At 41.2% G+C, this 22,437-nt stretch overlaps 1 protein-coding gene across 2 annotated transcripts in view; it reads right to left on the bottom strand.

Moving 5' to 3' along the window:
• Positions 1–1,120: 1,120 nt before the first annotated feature.
• Btbd3 (BTB domain containing 3) overlaps positions 1,121–22,437 on the bottom strand; it is a 32,122-nt gene continuing 10,805 nt past the window's right edge. The window contains exons 2-5 of one of the 2 annotated variants that reach the window (XM_031372048.1): positions 9,303–9,609; positions 8,710–8,800; positions 8,055–8,173; positions 1,121–5,109 (exon numbers count right to left, since the gene is read on the bottom strand). In XM_031372048.1, the coding sequence (XP_031227908.1) occupies positions 4,077–5,109; positions 8,055–8,173; positions 8,710–8,800; positions 9,303–9,445 (1,386 nt within the window). In that variant the 5' untranslated portion in view covers positions 9,446–9,609 and the 3' untranslated portion in view covers positions 1,121–4,076. Of the gene's footprint in view, positions 5,110–8,054; positions 8,174–8,709; positions 8,801–9,302; positions 11,801–22,437 lie in introns of those variants that run through there. The other variant, XM_031372047.1, reaches the window with a different exon arrangement.

Here is a 22,437-nt window from a genome sequence, read left to right as displayed (position 1 = left end):
AACCTAATGCCTGGAAATCCAAAGGTGTGCTTAGCTTCTACTGAGGCTTCTCAAAGACTCAGCAGCTATTCATAGCCCACTAGCTTCTCTGGGCCCCTACAATTTATACCATTTGGTTTACTTTGCAGTTTTCCCTCAAGTTTTGGTTCAAAGTCTTCCAAGGCATGGGAGTCAACCTGGAGGGTGTAATTTAAGCGCCATATTAATCTTGGGTCCCAACAATGGCGCTGGATCATTCCCAACTGTCTTGGGATAATGAAACCAAACATGTGGATTAACTTTAAATAGCAACAAAGAAGAGATAAAAGCTGAGACTTTGGAGGATTTAAGATCTTTGTAATTCAGGTTGTAGTTGTGGCTAAGCTGATGAGGACGGGGTGGGAGGTTCCAGTTCTCCTACTTAGGAGTAATTCCAAAAATCTTTTGAGCAAGTAAAAAAATAGTAGAAACTGAACCTGCATAGGTGAAAGATTCACAATAAAGTCTACAGAAAAAGTATTGGAAAGGTACAAAGAAAAATACTTATGTGTGCATAACTATGTATATATAATTATGAACGAGCATATGACTGTGTTATGTGCGATATGTACGCGACACACGGATATACACCTGATTGTAATCCAAAAGGCCAAAGAGCAGTAACACTGGGAAGCAGAATGGGAAATGAACTGAGTATAGAACAACTACTCTAAAATTCTTATTTGGCAGTTTGTTTTTTATTTCTGGATCCAATTAAGACCTTGGCAAACAACAATGCAGGTTCCGTCAGAAGCCAGATGAAGTTCAGAACTGCACTGTCTTAGTACAGTGGGTACACAGAACTATGGAGACTACAGCTCGGAGAGCCAGCCAACCACAAATTCCATAACAGGAATATACACGCATCTACTCACTCACTCTTATTTACTGAGCAGTCAGGCTTTGAACAATATAATTGATTAACACATTCATTGTCCTCCTATCCTTTTGTCTCAAATTTCACCTTCTTTAGGACTCAAAGATATTGAACACTTTGCAAACAAATGTTCCTATGAAACCATCATTGCAAATGCAGTGGCACCAAAACTGAGAGAATTAATTTTTTACTATTTCAAGGGCAACAAAAAAGCTAAAAATGCAAATCTATGAACCAGTTTTATTTTATTTGTATTTAACATGATTATACACATTCATGTGTCTAACAAGATCTGCACTGTTACATTAAAAATACAGTACAATAACATTCAACATGAGGTACTTCATATTTATATATTTTCCTTCATAAATAATGCTGTAAGCTGCTAAAGTCAAGCACACTGATGCATGGTTGGCCGCAGTGTCCTGAATTAGCTGAGCTTATTTAAACACCTTAAAAAAAAGACAGTTCAGTGCAATAATTATGTAGAAATTAGACCATTTCCTTAAATACTATCTTAAGATATGATTAAAGAATGCTGCATTAGAACTGCCAGCCTAGTTACCCTTGTCCCCAGGATGAAGAATGATGAAGACTGCCAGGTATGCCGGGCAAAGCATCTATAGTGTTTTCTGCTTAATGAAGTGGTGTTTATACACTAGAGCTGCCAGCCCTGTCAGAACAATGGTTTTTATTCTTACAAACTACAAAGTTTAAAATTACCAAAGAAAACCAAAGCAAGCACGCATTATCTTTCATTTTGCTGAAAATGCATATAGGAGAATAGGTTCAGAACATAAAATTTCTTACTTTAGGTACAGCTTTTTCAATCTTACCCACAGTTCTTGGCATAGGCTAAGTCAGAAAGTGGATATATCTTTTTGGAAACATACTAATAATTAATAGAAAGTTAAGTTCTTCTATCCTCAGTGAATTGCCCTTGCCCAGCCACATGGAGGGTGGCTCAGTCACAGTAAGAGTGAGTTGGGGATACTGCCCCTTTAAGACTATCACACCCAGCCCAACTATCTCACAGGAGGCAATCTATGCTAAACAAAATTCCTTCTCCTCTGGCTTAAAAGTAAGTGCCTTCCAGTCACTTTGCATGTACCATACCAATTTGTATGGTATCTATGAGTTACTGAAATGTTTAACCATAATTGTAAAGCAAAAACCTTTGTTGAAGTAATTTTAATTGACAATGTACCTTTATCTCATTGATGCTTTGCCAAAACTACAACCTGTCATCTCCTTTATTAGGAAGCAATTAAGAGATAATTTTAGAAAGCTGTCCTAGGAAAATTCATCTAGTCATCAATACCAGCTTTTGGTCACCTATGTTAACAGATGTATGTAATGGCAAAATGATTAAAACATTTCCTATAATCCAGTGCTCTCCTCCACCAGGGAAGCTGGCCAAAGGCCACAAGCCCATATCTGCAAGGGAAGAAATGGCCCAGAAGCCCAGTGAGTAGAAGCAGTCACTCATAGGGCCTTGCTGGCACCAGCAGGGGGGGTGTGGGGGTTATTTCTGACACACCCACCACTAGCCAGGCAGGTAGGAGGCAGTTCCTGAGTTGGCAAGCACACTTGCATGCACATATTGCGCAGGCACACACACCCCAGGACTAGCTCCTGCTCCAGATAAGTCAACTTTGGCTTACAGAGCAGGAGAAGGAGGTGGCCAGGGACCACACTCTGGGTGTCAGGGAGCCATCTCAGGATCACACTGAGCAGAAAAACTGCCCAGAAACACATGGATATTTCAGCTTCAAGTGACTACACTGGACACTTCCAGGGCCACAGGCACTAAGCCAACATGAGCCAACATGAGCCATCATGGAAAAGGAGAAGTTGTCTGCGAGCTTTTCCCTCTTTCTTATGGTATCATGGACAAATAAGAACTGCACGAGATGCTGATGAGGTGAATACTCGGTATAACCCAGTGTCACTCCGAACCATTTTTCAAAAACCCTGCAGTCATATATTGGCACTTTAAGATGGCCAGAGGCCAGGTTCTAGCAGTCCAGAAGCTCGTTCATAATCAACAAATAAGATCGTCTATGGTCAAATATCAGATAAACAATGTTTTAATTTAAAAGAAAAAGCATAAAAAGTACTTTATCACATTGACAAGTAGTGCTACAAAACCGTTACTCCATACCTCTAAAGAACTGTTTGGTCCTCTTTTAACAGGGGAGGGAGAGGAGAAACGGGAGTCCTTTGAAGTAAGACTTAAGAACAAGCCAATAGAGCATGTGAGTGTGCATTTGTGTGGGGGGAGGGGGTCCAAAACTACCAGGCAAGAGTGGCTTTTCTGAATTGTGGATGCTTCTCACTGGTAAACTGACTGCTGGTTGTATAGGCATTTTCAGGCTTCCCTTATTTACCCATTATAGTGTAAATTAGCAAGTTTGCAACCTTTCTTTCTATCAACAATGACATTTTCCAATTTCATCACTTCTGAAAAAAGTTGTCTGCATTCTGGTATCTTGTCTTCTAACCTGAAAGAATGTAAGTCTGCTTTGTAGTTGAAGTCATGGCCTAAACAAATACCTAATTCCTTACATCAAGAGTCTGAACTGTTTAGTGGGTAACACATATATGAACTTAAGATACAAAGAATATAAAAGCAAGGCCCAGAAGCAACAAATGTAAAAGAATAGAGTCAAACTTGACTACTGGCCTGTTTACTTTCTACGTTTACTTGTTACCAAGCAAATATTCTTTCAAATTTGTACACTGAGGTTTACCTGTTTTTTTTTTTTGTTTTTGTTTTTGTTTATTTATTGAAAGGGGTTCTGTTTAAAAATAATGATACTACTTTAGGATACATATTTCCATTCCTCAAAGGAAATTCAAGTTGATTCAAAATCTTCTTCAGAGGTACAGAAGTAGGAGGTTGGTGGGCACTTGGAAAAGCACATGATCTCCCTAGGCGTACAGACGCAACTCGAAAACCACAAAGCCTGAGTAAGAACTTGGCTCTTCTAAGCATATAGTTAAAAGCGGAATGTTGCATTTTAGCCTGTACATAATTAAAAGGTTCAAAGACATTAGAAACTGCCTACTGCTTCATTCATTACAAATTACCTGTGCTGACCACATATCTGCAGATGAGCTAAGCGTCAGGCAAGGAGGGCCCATGTTGGCACCTCATGCTGCATAAGAGAAGAAAAGTTCAGGCATAGAATATGAGTTCGGGGATCTGCCCTCCCTGTACACCAGTGCCATTGGTGCTGTCTGAGGAGCACTGGAACTGGACAGTCACCTTGCCACACTGAACTTCCGTCATGCCTTCTTGTCCAAAGTAGCTGAGTTCATTGCCATCCAGTACCACGCTGGCTGTGTAGAAGGTGTCTGGCTCAATCTGCACTGGATATTCAAACCATACAGGGAAGGTATTGCTGGATCCATCTGAGAAGTACTTGCTCAAGTTCTGGCCCAGGACGACACCCTGACGTTTGAGTTCGATCTTAGCGCTGTACTCTGCAGAGCCACAGCTGGAGCCATAAAGCCCAAAGCCTGCGATGAACACCCTCTTATCAACGGCAAACTGGATGCTGTCACAGCGACCCCGATAGCGCCACTGGTTGCTCCGATAGGCACAGGACTGGAATCGGTGACAACGCTGGGGGACCAGGCCCTTGCGGGCTTTACTCACAAACTGCAGCTCCGGTTTTTTGGATGCAGTGTACCAGAGGAAGATGTCATTGGTCTCATTGAGAGTTAATACCCCGGACTGTGCAGCACCATTTGCAAAGTCATCCAGGGCCATGGTGGGGATGCGGATCAAGTACAGGGCCTTTCCTAGGACCTTGCGTTTATTTTCGATGCTCAAGGCCAGATCTTGCCGCTGGCATTCTACTTCAGCCCAGTTTAGGGCTGCCTCAAAAACCACTATTTCTTTGGCATTCAGCGTTTCCCTGCGGAGGATGCTTTCGAGTGTCTGGAAGTCGATGTCACAGAATCCCTCAGACTTGAGTGCTAACTCGGCTTGCGCATCAATCACCTCCCAGCAACGCTGTGTCAGGTCCGGCTCCTCAAACAGGCAGCTCTGAGAGAGGAGGACGCAGGCGTTCTTGGCGCTTAGGCTGGTCTCCAGGAAATTAACACAGGCTCTGGCAAGGTGAGGAACTATGTACTTTTTGGCAGCATACAGTGTGGCCAGCACTGTGTCTGCAGCCAAGTCAATTTCATCACAATAGATGTATCTGAAAGAAAGTAGCCAACATATAAGCGGATTTCCACAAAATGAGCATGTGCAGCAAGGAAGGAAGCCACTGCTTTCAAGCCTGTCCAAGAATATAATTTCATGTGACAGTTACTACAAACATGTTAAGGAAGCATCTGAAATACATTCATAAGGTATTAATATTTCAGCTCAGCAGTAAGCTTATATAATTAAAGGGATTAACTGTGTTACTATTCATCTATCTTACAAAGACACATTCAGTATATTTTCAACAAAATAAGAGATACTGCAATTATCTAAAAGATGACTGTATATCAGAGATAAGATTTTGAAAACATAGCAAAATTCTATTATACTGTACTAAATGTTAAAGAACTGACATTCCCAATCCCATAGCTTAAAAAATTTATTCATATATGTGTACATGTGTGTATGTTTGGACACCTGGATACTCATGGAGTCCAGAAGAGGGCACTGGCTCCCTGAAGTCATAGGCAGCTGTGAGCCACCTGAGAAGGTGCTAGGACCTGAATCCTGGTCCTCTGCAGGAGCAGCACTCCTAACCTCCGAGCCATCTCTCTCTTCAGCCCCACCAAAGTTTAAAGTGAACATCGATAGTTCTATTCCACTTTCTGTTGCAATAAAAACAAATGTCTTTTGAAGCTATAAGGTCAAAATTAAAAATTTTAATGATTTAGGACTTTTCTAAAACATAAAATAAAACCTGATATTAAATATTTCTGAAGTGGTTCCAAGTTCAATCACTCACCACATAAACTTCAATTCTACTTTTTCAGTGGATTCCACAAATCTTTTGAGGATTAAAGTTCTAAACTCATATTCCTCCTATTTTCAGAACTAAAGCATTTCACTTGTACTTACTAAGAGACAAAACAGAGCGCTTATATGTACACTGGTTCTGTGCTTGACTGTACCTATCTCAATAGATGAAATACTTCTTGGTGTTTGGGGCAATGGTGGCAATTTCTTGAGACAGTCTGTAAGGGTGGAAACGACCTGCTATCTTATATTACAGGACAAAAGAGTAATCAGTGAGAACTCTGCCCGTGAACAACACTGAGAAAATTTATCAAAGTTTTTAAGCTAAAGCAGTGAGTACTTTGCCTGATTTTTTTTATGTCAATTTTATCTCATGTTTATAAAATAAACCTATCTTAAGAAATCAAGATTAGCTTTTGCAAGGAAAAATAAAACCATAAACACACATATACAAGTCAAAAAGTTTCCTCAGCAATAAATAAACACTTGCTTCCAGGAAACTCTCTTCCCTATAGGCTAAGCCAGTTACACCAGCAAGACCACTCAACAACACAGCTGCAGTACAGTTGTGCTTTGCCTAAGGCCAGGGCCAGGAGAGCATCCAGAATATGGGCTGGATTTGTAGCCTCACCCTGGCACTCAAGGGAGCTGCCACTCCTTTTCTGAGTACAGCTACTCCCCTAGGACACAGGAACGGGAAACCTCAGTTCCTACTGCCGTGACTATAGCATACCAACAAGGCAAATGGAACCTCCCCCACTCAAGCCCTGTTCTTTCCACTCCACCTGATTCCAGAATTTTTAAAAACTGTACTAATATGCTCTAGGGAATACATCTGTAAGAGAAGATATTTGGCAAACAATGTATCAAATGACTTGGCCAAGATGTAACTTTCTGCCATTCTTGCTTCCTGTTTCCTGACTGTGCATGGGTCTAGGACACAACACCCTACTAGACTTCAATGTGGCCAAGATGCTAACTAGCACTGCATTCCATCAACAACAGATGGCACTGTCACACACAGAGCTGAACAGGCAGTGAGGAAGGGCAAGGATCCAAGCAGGTAGAAGAGGTTTCTCGTGCCAGTCTCTAATGGATTCTGAAGGTTAAGAAGGGAGGAAGCAGTTAATGCTATGGTGCGCTTCACATGCTCCCTTGCCTTTCATCTCCCTGCTCCCCACTGGGAAAGTTCTAGTTGAATTAGGCTTCAAAGTCATGACAGGACCAAGGAATTACATACTTAAAAACTCTGAAACTGACTAGAACTTATTTTTCAGTAAGCAGTAAATAATAAATAATAATTGTTTTAAAAATTGTGAGAATATTGTCAAACTTTTTGACCCACTGGGCAATTTTTCTTCAAAAACATTTTTTTAAATTTATTCCAGTGAACTGAAATCCCCAGACAAATATAACCTTGAACAGTTAAGAAAAACCTTATAAATATAATAACTAGGCTTAATCTCATTGTTTAGCATTAGACATCGGTAAAGCTAATTCTCGGTACCCGATTAACATGCATTAGAGTCTGTAAAGGATCTATATGATATGAAACCTTTATGTAAATATGTGACTACCCTAATCTTTTTTATACTTTTATATTACTAATTTAAGACTGCTTGCATTAATCTACAGAAAGCTATAGGAAACAACCCCTTCAAAAATGTCTTCATCACCATAAGCATGTCCAATTCTGTGGGTGAAGTATATGTGGACAAACATGAGATACTAAATTCCACTTCTGGCAGCACTAGACAACTCAGAAGACGTGTCTTTCAGTGTTGCTAGCTAAACAAGGTACATCATTTCTATAATTGTGAAGTAAAGGTAGATTTCTCTGAAGCCTTCTAAAAATGTACTGTTTTCAGGAGGAGAGCACCCCTATTAAATAGTGTTTATTCCAGAAAGCTATTTTTCTTTTAAAATCTCACTAAAAAGCAGTTCACTACATGAGCTCTTTGCCCCTAGGCTCTAGGGTAAGGAATGACTAAATGCCTGCAACATTCCACATGACTTCCAAGGAAAAATGAAGAGCAGCTTTCTCTAAGACCATTTACAAGGCAAGCAGCACCCCCTCTCTTTAGAATCTTTTTCACTTACAGGAAACTTCGCTCTGACTTAGAAGCCAGCAGAGCACAAATACAGCACAGGCAAACTCTTTGCAAACGCACAAATAATGCTTACTTCAGCATGGCGAGGAAAGCAGCAGGTTCAACGTCTGGTATTCGGATTTCATCTTTGTCCTCAGCAAGTTCTCCATAAAACATTGCATGGAACACTGAGCTCCCAACAGCTAAGACGTACTGTGGAGAAAGGGAAATCTCATTTCACGCACTAAACTGAAAACATTTTCAGCAAGTCAATCCCCCCAAACAGCTAGCAAATCAGGGCTGGGGGTATGTAATGTACATAACCCGCGTCTTTGAAACAGCCAGGTTACGGTGTATCCTGACAGGAGAGCATAAGATTTTCACACAAAACAGGCTCTCCATCAATATCTCAAAGCTTTGACATTAATATACAACCCACCCCATTGTGACATAAATAAAACCTTGGGCTATTTATCTGATTTCTATAGGAACAGTAAACAGAGGGCTTTCCAAACCAGTTACAACGTTTCTACCCCTGGAGAGGGAAGAGGGCATGTTTCTGGGTGACATATACAACCGGGTAGAAGGAAACAAAGACAAAATCAAGTGTGGCCAAAGGTCTGCATTCTCTGTAATTGGGTGAAACATGCAGTGCCTGCCATCGGCAAGCTGCCCACACCAAGCTCTATGCTAACAGGGTCCCTCTATGTAAATCTCAGAACTAAACCAGTAATGCAGCTGTTGCTTACTTTGTGTCCTGGCAACCGCTGAGTCCCACCTGGTGGCCCAACCACAAAATGTACATCTGCCATCAAGTCATTATTGAACATCACCGCATTTCTACAAACAAGAGGCAATTCATTAATTCACAACAGCCTGTATTCCTAACATCCCTCTCCCCAACACGCAAAACTTACAGAAGCTTCTCAGGCTAAGCAACCACAGTTCAGTGCTCCCCTTCCAGCAAAATAGCCAACAAAGGGTCCAGCTACACAACTGTCTGAAATCACTGCAGACACATGGGAAGTAACTATAAAGTTTCAAAAGTTACCTAAACTTTTACATGGCTTAGGACAAATGAAGGGTTTCTCTCCTCTGTGCTCCACAGACTCAACCCTGCTGCTTAAATGTTACAGCTTGCAAAAATATTTTTATCTAAGAGGAAAACAGCTGTACTGTTTTGGAGAAGATACAAGGCAGCTTTCCATTACCAGAAAAGCGTCTGGGAAAGAGGAAACGGAGATTCATGTTAAACTGCATTCATTACAGGTCAGGCAAAAGCAGACTTCAACACTGGCAAACTTTGAAAGTAAAGAAGCCGGGCGGCCAGCAGGGCGCTTACCTTTCTCTGATGGTAGGATAAAGACCCTGCCAGTTGGGGGCCGGGATGAGGTTGTTGTTACAGAGATTGTGCTGGTGCTGCTGCTGGACAGTGGTGCTGCTGGAGTTGGCTGGCTTCTTACGGGGGAATATATCAGCAGCCATCTTCTTCTTCTTTTTAGTCTTCAAGGTAATTATTTCATAACAAACTGGGGGCAACTTGCTGCTCCCACTGCCACCGCCGCTGCCGCTGCTGCCGCCACCACCACCACCACCACTGGGGCTGTTTGCTTTCTTTGAACCTTTTTTGGACCTGTTCTTTACTGTCTCTGGAAGCATCAAGAAGAAGGTGAGACATTTCATGTTCCTTTCTTTATCATCTACCATGAGTACAGGATGTCTCTCTTTAGAGCTAGATATCGCAAATTTGCTCGAACATCAAGGCAAAGAGGCTAACCGGAGCTAAGATGTTAACAGAAACCGACCGGCTGCTTTTTTCCTGCTTTTCCCAGCCAGGCAAGGTGACCTTTTCACTATGTTGAAGAGAAACTGGCTTTAAGTTTTATCCAGGACCGGATCTGTTAAATACATTCCCATCATGATTCCTGTTTTTCTTACTTGCGCATAAAAACAGCCGTTTTCTGGATCACCTGAAAAGCTTATGCTGAGCAAAGGAGGCAGGCAGAGAGAGAGAGCTGAGGCGCTTGCTTCCTGAATTAGGTTAGCAAGATGTGGCGAGCCCAGCGAGTCAGTGCGAGTCAGCGCGGCCGGCGAAGTTGTGTGGTGAATGGATCGGGAGAGGAGAGTAGGTATTACAGCCCTGCAGACGGAGTCAGACAGCCAGAGCTCCGAGCCAATAGCTGAAGCCACCAATCAGGATTGGATGAAGCCAAACAGTGACACCTATTGTAGCGTGCACAGCTCTGATATTAAAGGAGCAGCAGTTACATTCTCTTTTCTACTGTATATTTAATTAAGATAAACAGCAAATGAAAGACATTTGCAAACAGGAAGGGAGGGGTTTATTTCTCTTTAGTACAGGAACATTTTCATTTTAACCAAAACAAGCAAAAGCCATTAACAAAGAATGGGAACACATATGTCTAATCTCTCTTTCTGGCAAAAATCTTCCAGCCGCATTTACTTGCAAGTATTTTGAACAGGATCTCCTAGACTATAAAGCCAAAGGGAATCAATGTACTGAAATTAAACCAAACACATTTAAGCACAGCTGGGGAATAGGAGGGTTCTTTTTTTTGACTCTGGATGTTTTGCTAAGGCCCTCATTTAGCTTGCTTCCAGTGTTTTCTAGCTCGGCACTGATGTTGGACATGTGTCCCAGGTAACAACACTGTTAATTACAATGAGCTTACACCAGTATGCTTAGCTGTACTGAAACATAAGGCAAATTCTAGATATGAAAACAGAATTCAAATGAGACAAATCTGAAAATCAGCGTTTAAACCCTGTGATTCACTAAACATAAGCCAGATAGGGCACTGCTCAGGATCTCAAAATCCAACTCAACTCCTAAGGCTAAATTTAATCCTGTCATACAAATTTTAAATAATCCATAAGCTCTAACAGCACCAGTAGTAGGGCTATTTAAAATAATCAAAGTCTCCTCTTAAGATGAGAATAAGGCTTCCCCAGTAGCTGCTAGTAAAACAGAATCTACTGGAGCTTCACAGTCTGTAGAGACAGACTAGTGACTAGAGGGACACCCACCCCTAGCTATGGCATGACTCTGGTTTGTACAAAGCAGAGAGGCTATTTGTTCCCCCTGGACCCCGATCCTTCAGAGTCCTGTGTGCTATGTACCATTCACCTACATGGTGACTCCTCAGCAAATGAGAACACTGTTACTATAACTAGCAGTATTACATACCAGAATCAGTCTTTAAATCCCCTAGCATCTTAATCCTAAGTCATTCCAAAGGCTATCCTTTGTATTGTTATTATTTAAACCCATTTGAAAGCCTCTGAAAGCACAGAGTGTGAGTGAGGCACAGACAAGGTTACCTACCCCCATTTCTGATGGAACCAAGTGGCTCCTTATCTATGATAATTATTATATTTTAGACTGCAGGGCTAAGACACCAACACATCAATACCCTTGCAAATCACCTTCAGTTGAACTTTGAGGATAATGTTAAGAGATATAATAGCCTGTTGGAAAGTATCTAGGAGGCTGGGGAGATGGCTTGGTTGGTGAGTAAAGTACTTGCAATGCAAGAATGGAGACCCATGTTTGCATCCCCAGCACTGGAAGGAAGGAAGGAAGGAAGGAAGGAAAGAAGGCAGGCAGGCAGGCAAAGCACAGAAGCCTGTGCCTATAACCCTAACTCTAGCAGTACATAAGGGTTAGTTAATAAGGCCTTGCTAGCCAGTTAGCCTTAGCTCATTGGTGAGCTACAGTTAAATGAATAGACTTTGCCTCAAAAATTAACAGAGAGCAGTAGAAGACATTCAATGTCAACCTCTGCCTCCCATACCACACACACATCAATATACATTACGTATGTACATCACTAACCACACAATACAGATACAAACACCCACACCCACTACACTCACACATCATATCATACCACACACAAACACCCACATATCATACACATAACAAACGCCTATGCCCAAGATACACACACACACACACACACACACACACACACACACGCACACGCACGCGCAGACACACACACACACACACTCTCACAGAGAGACAAGCAGGCAGACAGACTCTCACTCACTCACACAGGACACTGTGGAAAAGGCACTAAGAAAAAAAGTAGCTCCTGAGTGAGCTGCCTACCAGAATAGGTCAAAACAGAGGATCTCTCTACTGGCTGCTACTGAAGTTCTCAATCACACCTGCCTGCAAACCCTTCTGATAGGAGGTACTTCTGAGCATAAATCCCAAACATATTTCTAACAAACCCAGTATCTGGCTTCTCAGGTCAGAACTAATCAATTCAAATGGAAGAGGAAACCAGCTGTTTGAGGCTGTCATTATTAACTGGCAACAGAAGAAGACTAAACAGAAGAAACAAAAAAAACAACATGTAAGGCTTTGAGATCTTTACTCATCTTACATAAGGCTCTGTCTAGCACAACTAAAGTCTCCATAACTGCAGCTTCCACATCTCTAAGGAGAAGAGGGAAAGTGCATGGAGTAGTTTGAAGAAGAAAATAACATAAGGTTTTAGAAAACACTTTTGAAATTAAAGATCCCAGGTATTTGGAAAAAACAAGCTTGAGAAATGAAGAGTAAGAAAAGGAGAACTAAGTTCTATGGACTCCCAGGGCAGTGCTTGCTGCAGAAGGCCATTCCCTCTCACTTGGCCAGAGGCTGGTGAGGTGGCAGATAAGACACACACAGCTGCCTTTCCTGCTCTGGTGACAAGACAGGCCACACACTGCTGTTAACCCTGCAGTCCTGGGGCAGGAGCGGCATGCCCCAGGAGCCTTCAGGGAATCTGAAATCATCAGACTCTGGACCACACCTGCATTTTCACAAGAACTTTCCCACAGTGTGCACGGCACTGAAGTTTGAGAAAGACTTCCCCAAAGATCCAGGTTCAAGGCCCACCAGCATACCTTCAATCCAAACAGATGAGCAAACAACTCAAGGTAGTTTAATCTATTTTGAACCAAGAATTTAACCTCTCCTATCTTGTTCTGAAATGCTTCTTTTCTGATTAATGGCATCATTCTAGGATGCAGGTAAGCAGCAAGGCAAGTCAGAGAGCCTATGACGGATGGTTCTCTGGAAAAGAAGTTCCAGTCCAGAGTCTCAGAGATCAACAGCAGGTTTTAAAAATACCAAGCAGATGAACCAGCCAACCCTTAATAATCAACTCCCTAATTCTGTCGCAAAAAGCTACTGTGCATATTGGCATCATCAGAAACCAAGAAATTTCCATTTTGGCTAAGCCACTTAACTGCCAGAGCAAGGGAGGGGCTCTGAAATCCAGTCAGTCTTTAAGGGACCCAGTTTTCTCAGCTGAACAATGAGATTTGTTTGGAAGGACATTTCTCCAACAATGCTTAGTCCAGCTAGAATCATATTTTATATTCCGACTTAGAGCAGGGCATACATTTCAGAAGAGTTGAAAATATAAAGTTCAAGCTGATTTTTTTCTATTTTATTCTTTATGTTTTGGTGTTGCTCTTTATACTGTCAATTCTTCTAATGATTGGTTTGAGAAACTGGATTATTTCGTGGGGTACCTAAAGCTTAATATCCAAGGCCCCTTTCCATCAAAAACGTAAGACTATGGACTATCAGAAGGAAAGATGGTTAGACCTCATGTACTTAACAGAGCGCACACGACATCCACCAATCTGCATGCAAAATCACAGTCTGGGATGATGTTTCTGGAAAGACAACAGCTTTCACCTGCCTTTCTGAGTACTACATAAACCCAGGACACAGGAAAACAGAGCCACGGCCCTTTAACACACTTCCTAATGCTCCGGTGACCCCAACCTACAAGTATTTTCATTACTGCTTCATAACTGCAATTTCACTACTGTTGTGAATCTTCATGTAAAAATCTGTTTTCCAATTGTCTCAGGGAACCCCTGTGAAAGGGTCATCCAATTCTCAAAGGGGTCATGACAGGCTGAGAATAACAGCAGTAAAATGTTATAAAAAACACAAAAAAGCTAGGATAAATCCCTGTATCTTTGTTCTCTGCTTCTGTTTCTACTTTGCTACATTAAATACATTACACCCCCTCATATAGATAAAAAAAGTGAATCTCATCTACTCACTCTCCAATCCAGACACAGTACCAACAGTTTGGAAAAGTCATCGAAAACTTCGTCACTACTAGCATTTTTTCACTTGCTCCTAGATTTCCTCATTTGTAGAGCTTTCTGAGACACAGTTAATCTCCCTTAATGACGTAACTAGGTCAAGAAACGCTTCAACATTTAAAGAAAGCATTTTCAAAATACAAAGTGCAGAGCCATCACTGTACTAGGTGCTGGGCATACAACAGGGAGGAGCAGAAACCTGGGTCCAAAGGTTAGCTAATCATAGCGGATTTCTATTGATTTTATAATTGCTAGAAAGTTGAATCACCATTATCTATCTTTGTTGGACTCTGAATTAATGAGAAAATTATCAACAGAGCTTAAGCTCACTCAGATCATCCTTCCTCCACAGGACTCCCAGTTGGCTTGTCTCAGTGCAACTTACATAGGCAGTTTGAGAAAGGGACTCTTGGCATCCTGGAGCAGCCATCTAACTGACAGAGCACTTGCATTAGAGAAGTGTGAGGGATCTGTAAAGAAAGGTCCGTAAACAGGAGGGAGACACCTGGACTGCAAGGCAGGTGTTCACCATGTTCTGTCTGTCCCACTCAATCCACTGGAGCACTCACAGCAACCACACCACACAGAGTCCTGTTTGTATTTCTAATCTACTCTACAAGAAAAACATATGTGTAGGGATCACAAAGCCAAAAGCCAAAAGCATACATGGTCCACACCCCTATCGGGGCATTTCAGGAAAGAAATGGAGAAAGTATCTAAAGTGGGAAGAAAGAGCCATGGGGGAGTTGCTGATACTCAGGAGGCTCTCCAGGTCAGAAAACCAAACACTCCAGGTTAACATGGGGTTCTGTGTCCGTAACAACAACACTGGCAACTCTTGTTTAGCTTGTTCTAACTCTGTTCTCATTGTCTGGACTTGTATGTGGCTTACTACATGGCGCGCAAAAACCAAGGCAGCGTGGTAGACTAAAAGAGCATCACTCACACCCGGGTCACAGTACATAACAGGAAAGCAGGTCAGCCTGATGAGTTGGGCTAGACTGCTGCCTGGGATTTGCTTATATGTCCTTACAGTAGCAAGCAAGCATTATGCTTATGCTCTGGGAGGTTAGAGACATAAGTGACAAAATTCTACAGTCTCTAAAGATGGCAGCAGCTGCCAGAAAACATGCTAGATGCTTTCTTAATTTGGAGATAAATGAAGAGCCAACAAGACAGCATAAACAGTGAAAAAGGTAAAAGCCAGTAACAAGTGACTTTAAGGTTGGTTACTTAGTATCTGAGAGCCTCATTTTCCTCATCTGCCAAATAGAATAATTACATACAGCTCAGCCCTCTTATGTTTACTGTGAAGTCAAAATTACATGTTTGTGAAAGCAATTTGATAAATGTTACAGTGGTCTACAAAGGTAAGCTCTCATGATGAGTAGCAATTGGACTCAAGCAGAAATCACCATTTAGGATAAACTCAACCAAAACATAAGGCTCTGGCTTCTCATCCTTGCAGCATCTTTGAGCAGCATAACTGCTGATAATTCATTTCTCTAGGCATGCACTGGCCCTACCTGTGGTTCCAAGTTACTTTACAGCTTACTCTGATTTTCAAGTCTGGATAATCATGATTCTGAACTATTTAGAACAGAGCCACAGCAATGTCAGAATCACACATGGTTAACATCAAATCTACACCTGGAACCAAGACTGAAAGCCACAAACAATAAGGCTGGCCAATGCTGCCTAGTGCCCTGCTGTAACTACAGCAAAGCCAGAAGCTGCAGTCACCTAGCCTCTTGACCAGCAATGCTCACACTAGCCATCTCTAACTGGACTCTTTCAATGAGCCATTCTGAACTCTAGCACCAAGGTGATGATACTTAATACAAGCCTTTGGGCAAGGCATACCTCAGTTGTCTGGAAGGGTAAGGAAGGTGGATGGTCAGTTTTACTAAGTCACCTCCTTTACTGCAAAGAACTCCAACTAACCTTGAAATCAGACGGGAAGTACTCAAAATCAGAACACATCAATTCTCAGTAGGCAGGAATGATTAATTCTTTAAAAAAATCCTTTGTAGTATTTTTACATACCCAAAAATTACAGCTCTGTAACATACTGTATCTCAGTGCACACCTTGTTTAGAATACTAAACAACTCATTTAAATCTCAAATTATTCACTCATATATTAAATGAGATGATCTTGAAAGGGAGTATTTAAGATTTATCAAGTGCTATTCTATAGATAGCTATTTAAAGGAAAATCATATTTTATGAAGAAGATATTTTGATAAAAAGTACTTTAGATATCTAAATATTTAGATAGAAAAGTTTTATGTATCCTAAATGATTTTATAAATAATTTTCTCTCTGGGTTTTTTAGATTTTTTTTTTTAAATCTATTTCTGGGCTGGAGAAATGGCTCAGTGGCTAAGAGCACTTACTGCTCTTGAAGAGGACTAAAATTTAGTTCCCAGCACACATTTTGACTGACTCCAGGAAATTTGATGCCCCCTCTTGGCACTTATGGGTATATACAAAGACATGTATATATATACATATATAAGTAAAAAGTTTATACGTAACAGAAATAATTATTTGCTTGCTGTAATTTCCTTTATAGTTTAACACTATGATTATGCATAAATGTGTATGCAATGTTTTACTAAGTTCTCCCACAAACTTACATAGACTTTAATCTGGACTGTAATGATTCTAAGACATCTAGGCCTGTTTTCTTGTACTCTATAAAATAATGGTATCCTGAAGTTAGTTGAAATAATTCAACTCAAATTTATACAACTCAACAGAAAGAAAGTAATCATTTCTCTAGGTTGCTTAACTATTCCCTTAGACAGACAAGATGAGGACTTAGAATTCTGGCTGACCTGCATTAAGAACAACTGCACTTTCATCATGCAGGCATCTTATAAAGTAGATCATCACAATTCTCAATTGAGAGTGCTACTATGACAACCGTTGATATGGTAGAAAATTTAGGCGGAAATCTTGAGAACTTCCATTGCCAGCCTCGACAAAGCATCCCACTTCCATTATTTTTCCCACTGCACAGGTAAACATGTAAGGAAAAGAAATGAGTAGAGACCAGTAACTCTCTGAATAATAGCTGCTAGAGAGATTTATCAAAGACTAACTCTAACGACTGTGTAAAATAAAACTGGATGGTGCAACAAGTCCTTGAAAGATGCTATATAGGATGGATACATGGCTCAGAGTTTAAGAGCACTGTCTGCTTTTCCAGAGGTACTGAGTTCAATTGTCAGCAACCACATGGTAGCTCATAACCATCTATAATGAGATCTGGTCCCTTCTTCGACCTGAAGTCATACATGCAGGCAGAACGCTGTACACATAATAAATAAATAAATAAATCTTTAACAAACAAACAAAGATGCTAGGTATGGGCTAGAGAGATGGTTCAGCCCTTAAAAGCTAGCTAGGCCCACAACCAAAAAGACACCACATATATTCAAATAGAATAACCTTTATTAACATAACACGTTAGTCTAAAAGTGAGAATGATGATTACAATGACCATATACCCTCTCCCATACGACTTAATATATACTTGAAAACAATGAATCCAAAGAAAGTTCAGGCCCTGAGATCTCTCCGGAAGATCTCTGACTCGAAGCTGTTTTGATCCAATAGGGAACGCTAATCCTACTGGGAATGGCCACAATGGAACAACTCCAAACAACCATCACTGTGACCTTTGCCAGACCATCTGTTTGCTTTAGATGACAGAGAGGGAAAAGTAATGTGCTTTGGTAAATATAAAAGTGCTACGCACACTCGTCTACTCCAGTCACATCCAAAATATCAGGGATGAAATCCTGATAAAGGATAAGAGGCAATAAGAATCCAAAAGGAGATCTGTGCCTCCTGGATTTCAGACTAGTCGCTGGTATCCCCTAACTCAGACGTGTTCCAGATCAGTCTTTCCAATCAACACGGCCTCATAATTAGGCATAAAGCTACCCCAAGAAATGATTTGTAAGTGGTTAAGATTGGGCATTGTCTCCTGGCAGACACAATGTTTCTAACTATCCTAGTTTAATGTTTTACTTATTAGAGAGTAATTGAAGGGTTTCCCTCACTCTAGGACATTAACTAAAAGTGTTAGGGATTCCCCTCTGCCTGCCTCCAGCAAGAACCAGAGAATTAGCATAAGAATACCTCAACAGGGAGGGCTCCACCCCTCTTCCTCCTGCTTCACACCTAGCTACCAGACCCTGTTGACCTTGGTGTGGGGGTCGCTTGCCTACGTGACTTCAGTCTAGCACTAGGACTGGAAGAAGGAGGACTTGGACTCACATGAAGGACTAGCACTAGAACTTAGATGGGCTAAGACTCAGATTCATGTATCTCTCGCAGTCCCCCGGGCCCAGAGCGCTTGGGCCCAGGGGATACAGCACCAGTTCAGAGGAGATAGCTGCTGCTTTAGACCCAGCATGTTTCAGATAGCCTCAGATGTACCTCAACTATTGAGCTGCCAGATTTACCATCTCTCTTTTGCAATGACTGTAAAAGTCTGATGTCATTTCTAAGAAATACATTTAGATCTTATACTTCATGTGTCGTCTCTGCCGTCATTTCTTTGCCTACGCCTTGTCGACCTGACTAGGACCCCCGTTTCTCCTACGGGTTGGGAGAGGCCCAGATCGGCCGGCCCGTGGCATAAAAGGAAACAGAACAACACATAACTGTATCACAAAGACAGTGGTTTATTTTGGTGGACTCAACCCTTACCCATATTAGCAGGAGAAGCACCAAGAACATCACAATCAGATCAGATCACAAAGTCTGAAACACTAGTCACTTACAAACTTAAATAAGGAACACTCACTCTACTGGGAAAGCCATCCTGTTCCAATGAGCACATGGAATAGGAAGAAAGAATCCAGATGAGTCCCAAACCATTTGATTTTTGTTTTTTTCTGCACTGTTCTTATTAGTGGGGTTCCAAATCAGTCACAGACAAAATTCTACGACACCTGTAACTCTTAATTAAAAGCTTCTAAAAAATAAGAGCTTCAAACAAAATGCTACCCAAACACATGCTGTTCCCCTACTGCTCAAGGCTTGAAAATAACCCTTCAACTTACCACTGTCCGGTCACACCAAAACACTTGATCAGTAACCATTATGAAGACATTTTCAATTTTATTCTTTAATGTGCTTGAATAGTATCATAAGGATACTACTACTGGAATTGAATGTTTGTTCCAAATACCTTATTTTCATATAGAAAAGGCCAGATAAAATTCTGTGTTTGGATTTACCACTGTACATACATCCATATGGTGTCAGTTAACAAGTATTTAATGAGGTTTCTTCCTTCCTTTTTTTAAATACATGTAATTAGAATTAAATGTAATTTCCAGGCTGGAGAGATGGCTCAACGGTTAAGAGCATCAACTTCTCTTCTGAAAGACTTGAGTTCAAATCCCAGCAACCACATGATGGCTCACAACCATCCATCACGAGATCTGACACCCTCTTCTGGAGTGTCTGAAGACAGCTACAGTGTACTTACATATAATAAATAAAATGTAATATCCATTAACTGATTATGATACAAAGCTAAAGGGTTGCATGCTCAGAGAAGTCTAGGAATACAACTAGAAAACAACAGTAACTGAGATGACAGAGCACCTTTACATCCTTTTAGCTCGCTTGTCCTCCCTCCCTCTCTCCCTCTCTCTCTCCCTCCCTCCCTCCCTCCCTCCCTCTCTCTCTCCCTCCCTCCTGCCTGCCTGCCTTCCTTCCTTCCTATAATAGGGTCTTGCTACATGGATCTGGCTAGCCTCAAACTCAGAGGAATCCCCTTGCCTCAGTCTCTAGGTACTAGGATCTGAAGTTTGCACCCTCATGCATGGTTCTAACATAGCTTCTCTGAAACATATACTTTCAAATGAAATTTTAAGATGAAATAGGCATTACCAAAATTATTAACAACATTCTCTTGCAAAATAAGCCTATGACAGAGATACTATAAAAACTAACTTCTGGCAAAAGCTCAGAGTAAAATCTCTTCTAAGTTCAAATTAAAAATGGCTTTTGCTACGTTTAATTAATTGTAAGACCTCTCTCTCTCTCTCTCTCTCTCTCCCCCCCTTCCTCCCTCCCTCCCTCCCTCTGTCTCTGTCTCTGTCTCTGTCTCTGTGTGTGTGTGTGTGTGTGTGTGTGTGTGTATCCATGTGTTTACTCATCTACATGAGTTTATGTGCACCAAATGCATGCAGGTACTCATGCATGACAGAAGCTGGCACTGGATCTTCTGGCACTAAAGTTACAGGCAGTAGTAAGCTGTCATGTGGTTGTAGGAACTGAACCCAGATCTGCTGCAAAAGCAAAAGCTACTGCATCCTTCCTGGCCTGAGCTTTTAATTAGCTTCAAACTGCAATTCCTTAGGTGTGCTGTGAAAGATGTTAAGAAGGTCCAGTGTACTGTAAATTTTTGTTTAACCTTAATGACATCAACACCAAGAAACATTCAGAGAGCCTTCACTTGCCACAGGAAATAAGGCGGCCCTGGTAAAGCATTCCTTTGCTGCCCCTTCTCCTGCTGTTGTAAAATGAATAGATGCTGAGGAATGTTTATGCTTACCTTGGCTTCTAGAATAGAACAAGAAAATAAGGTATTGAAACAGACAATATGCTCAGTAAACTTAATTATTTTATTTTAAAAATAAAATAATCTAACTGCTCTTAAAATGTGTCTCTTTTTCAAAAGTCAAGAACCTGTTATTAAGTCTGGGTTTCCCCAATATATGTCACACAACGCTCAGATACACACATGTGCTGTGGCCCTTAGCTGTCACTGGTGTTAGCATACATCTTTAGAGGGGGTAACTCTTAGCTTTTCTTAATAACACATTTTTACAGTCTACAGCTGCACAGTCTCATAGAAGATCCATGTCAGTGTGGTGGACGACTGGAATCGGAGCAAAGCCAACTCCAGGCTCCAAAGACAGAACATAATTTATATCTAAGTCAGCTAGTTCTCTTTACATAGGCAGCTGCGGGCATGTCATGGAACTAGTAAGGATTCACTATTTGCTTACACTAATACCCTCTAGTAAAATTTAAAATAATATCAATCAGGGAGACAGAGAGAGAGAGAGAATGAGAGAGAGAGAGAGAGAGAGAGAGAGATGTTTATTAAATGGCAGATGGCCAAATCTCAGCTGTACTGAGATCTCTCCATTAAAAAAAAAAAAAACAAAAAACCCAACTACCATAATCATAACACAATGGGAATGGACTCTGCTGCACACCAGGAGAATACACAAACATCTACGCAAGCAAAAGAAACCCTATCTTGCTTTCACAATCAGGAAAAAGGACTCACAATGTGCTCTAGGTCTCTATGACCCCACCGTGACTCACTCACCAGTGCTCTTCTGGCCTGTCCTCTTATTTCTTCATAGTACAAATGCTCTGCAGCACCCTGTCATTCTCACACCCCCCTGTCATTCTCACACCCCCCTTTCCCACAAGCTGATCACAAGCACGCCCCTTTTTTCTTCTTGCAGCTTAGGACTCCTTGGCATTTCAATGCTCCACATCCAACTGCACTACCTTGCTTTATGTCACCAGATGAGAGTTCATTCTCTGGGGCAGCATCTCATATCTCTATGGAGAGATAACAGACCACACCCACACACCTGGCATTCTCTGGTTACATAAGAGCAAAGTTCAAGCTCAACAAGTCCATGTCCAGTTAGCAGTCTATATTAAATTTATGCAGTGCAACTGATCCTAAGGTCAAATGACCTGAGACTGGGGTCTAAGTGTTTCCAACTGTCTGTAGTGCAAGCTTAAACTAGGTGCAGTGGCAAACCTAGAGCTATTAAATGTATCCCGAGGCTCTCCCAAACAAGTTCAAGCACACATGCAGTTTATAACACTACATTTAGCTTGTAGCTAATGCAACTGAAAATAATAAAGCAAGTCCTTACATGTGTTTAAAGTAGGGCTCTGGTTCATTAGAAGCCTAACATCTAATGCAATGCAGACATTCACAGAGAATTGTGGGTTAACCAGGGGCAAGATCACTTACCAGGACAAAGCTGCTTTCAACCAAACCCAATTCATGGTTGGGCATATTTATTTATAGCACCAGTAAAGAGTTTTAGTGATTTAATGAACTGGAAAGGATGATAAATTCTGTGATCCACATAAAAGAAGTAAAGCAGTCATATGAATAACCCCCAAAATTTATAATTAAAAAGACTTCTTTGTGGCTCTGAGATATTTTTCATCTGTATTTAACATTGAATGGATGAATTTCCACTACATTAGACACACCCACTCTTCACAGGCATCAGTAAAAAAGGCATGTGTGAATAG

The sequence above is a fragment of the Mastomys coucha genome, unplaced genomic scaffold (genome assembly GCF_008632895.1).
Source record: "Mastomys coucha isolate ucsf_1 unplaced genomic scaffold, UCSF_Mcou_1 pScaffold15, whole genome shotgun sequence".
Lineage (NCBI taxonomy): Eukaryota > Metazoa > Chordata > Mammalia > Rodentia > Muridae > Mastomys > Mastomys coucha.
The sequence above is the reverse complement of the archived record's forward strand: the minus strand, read 5'-3'. Positions and strand labels throughout refer to the sequence as shown.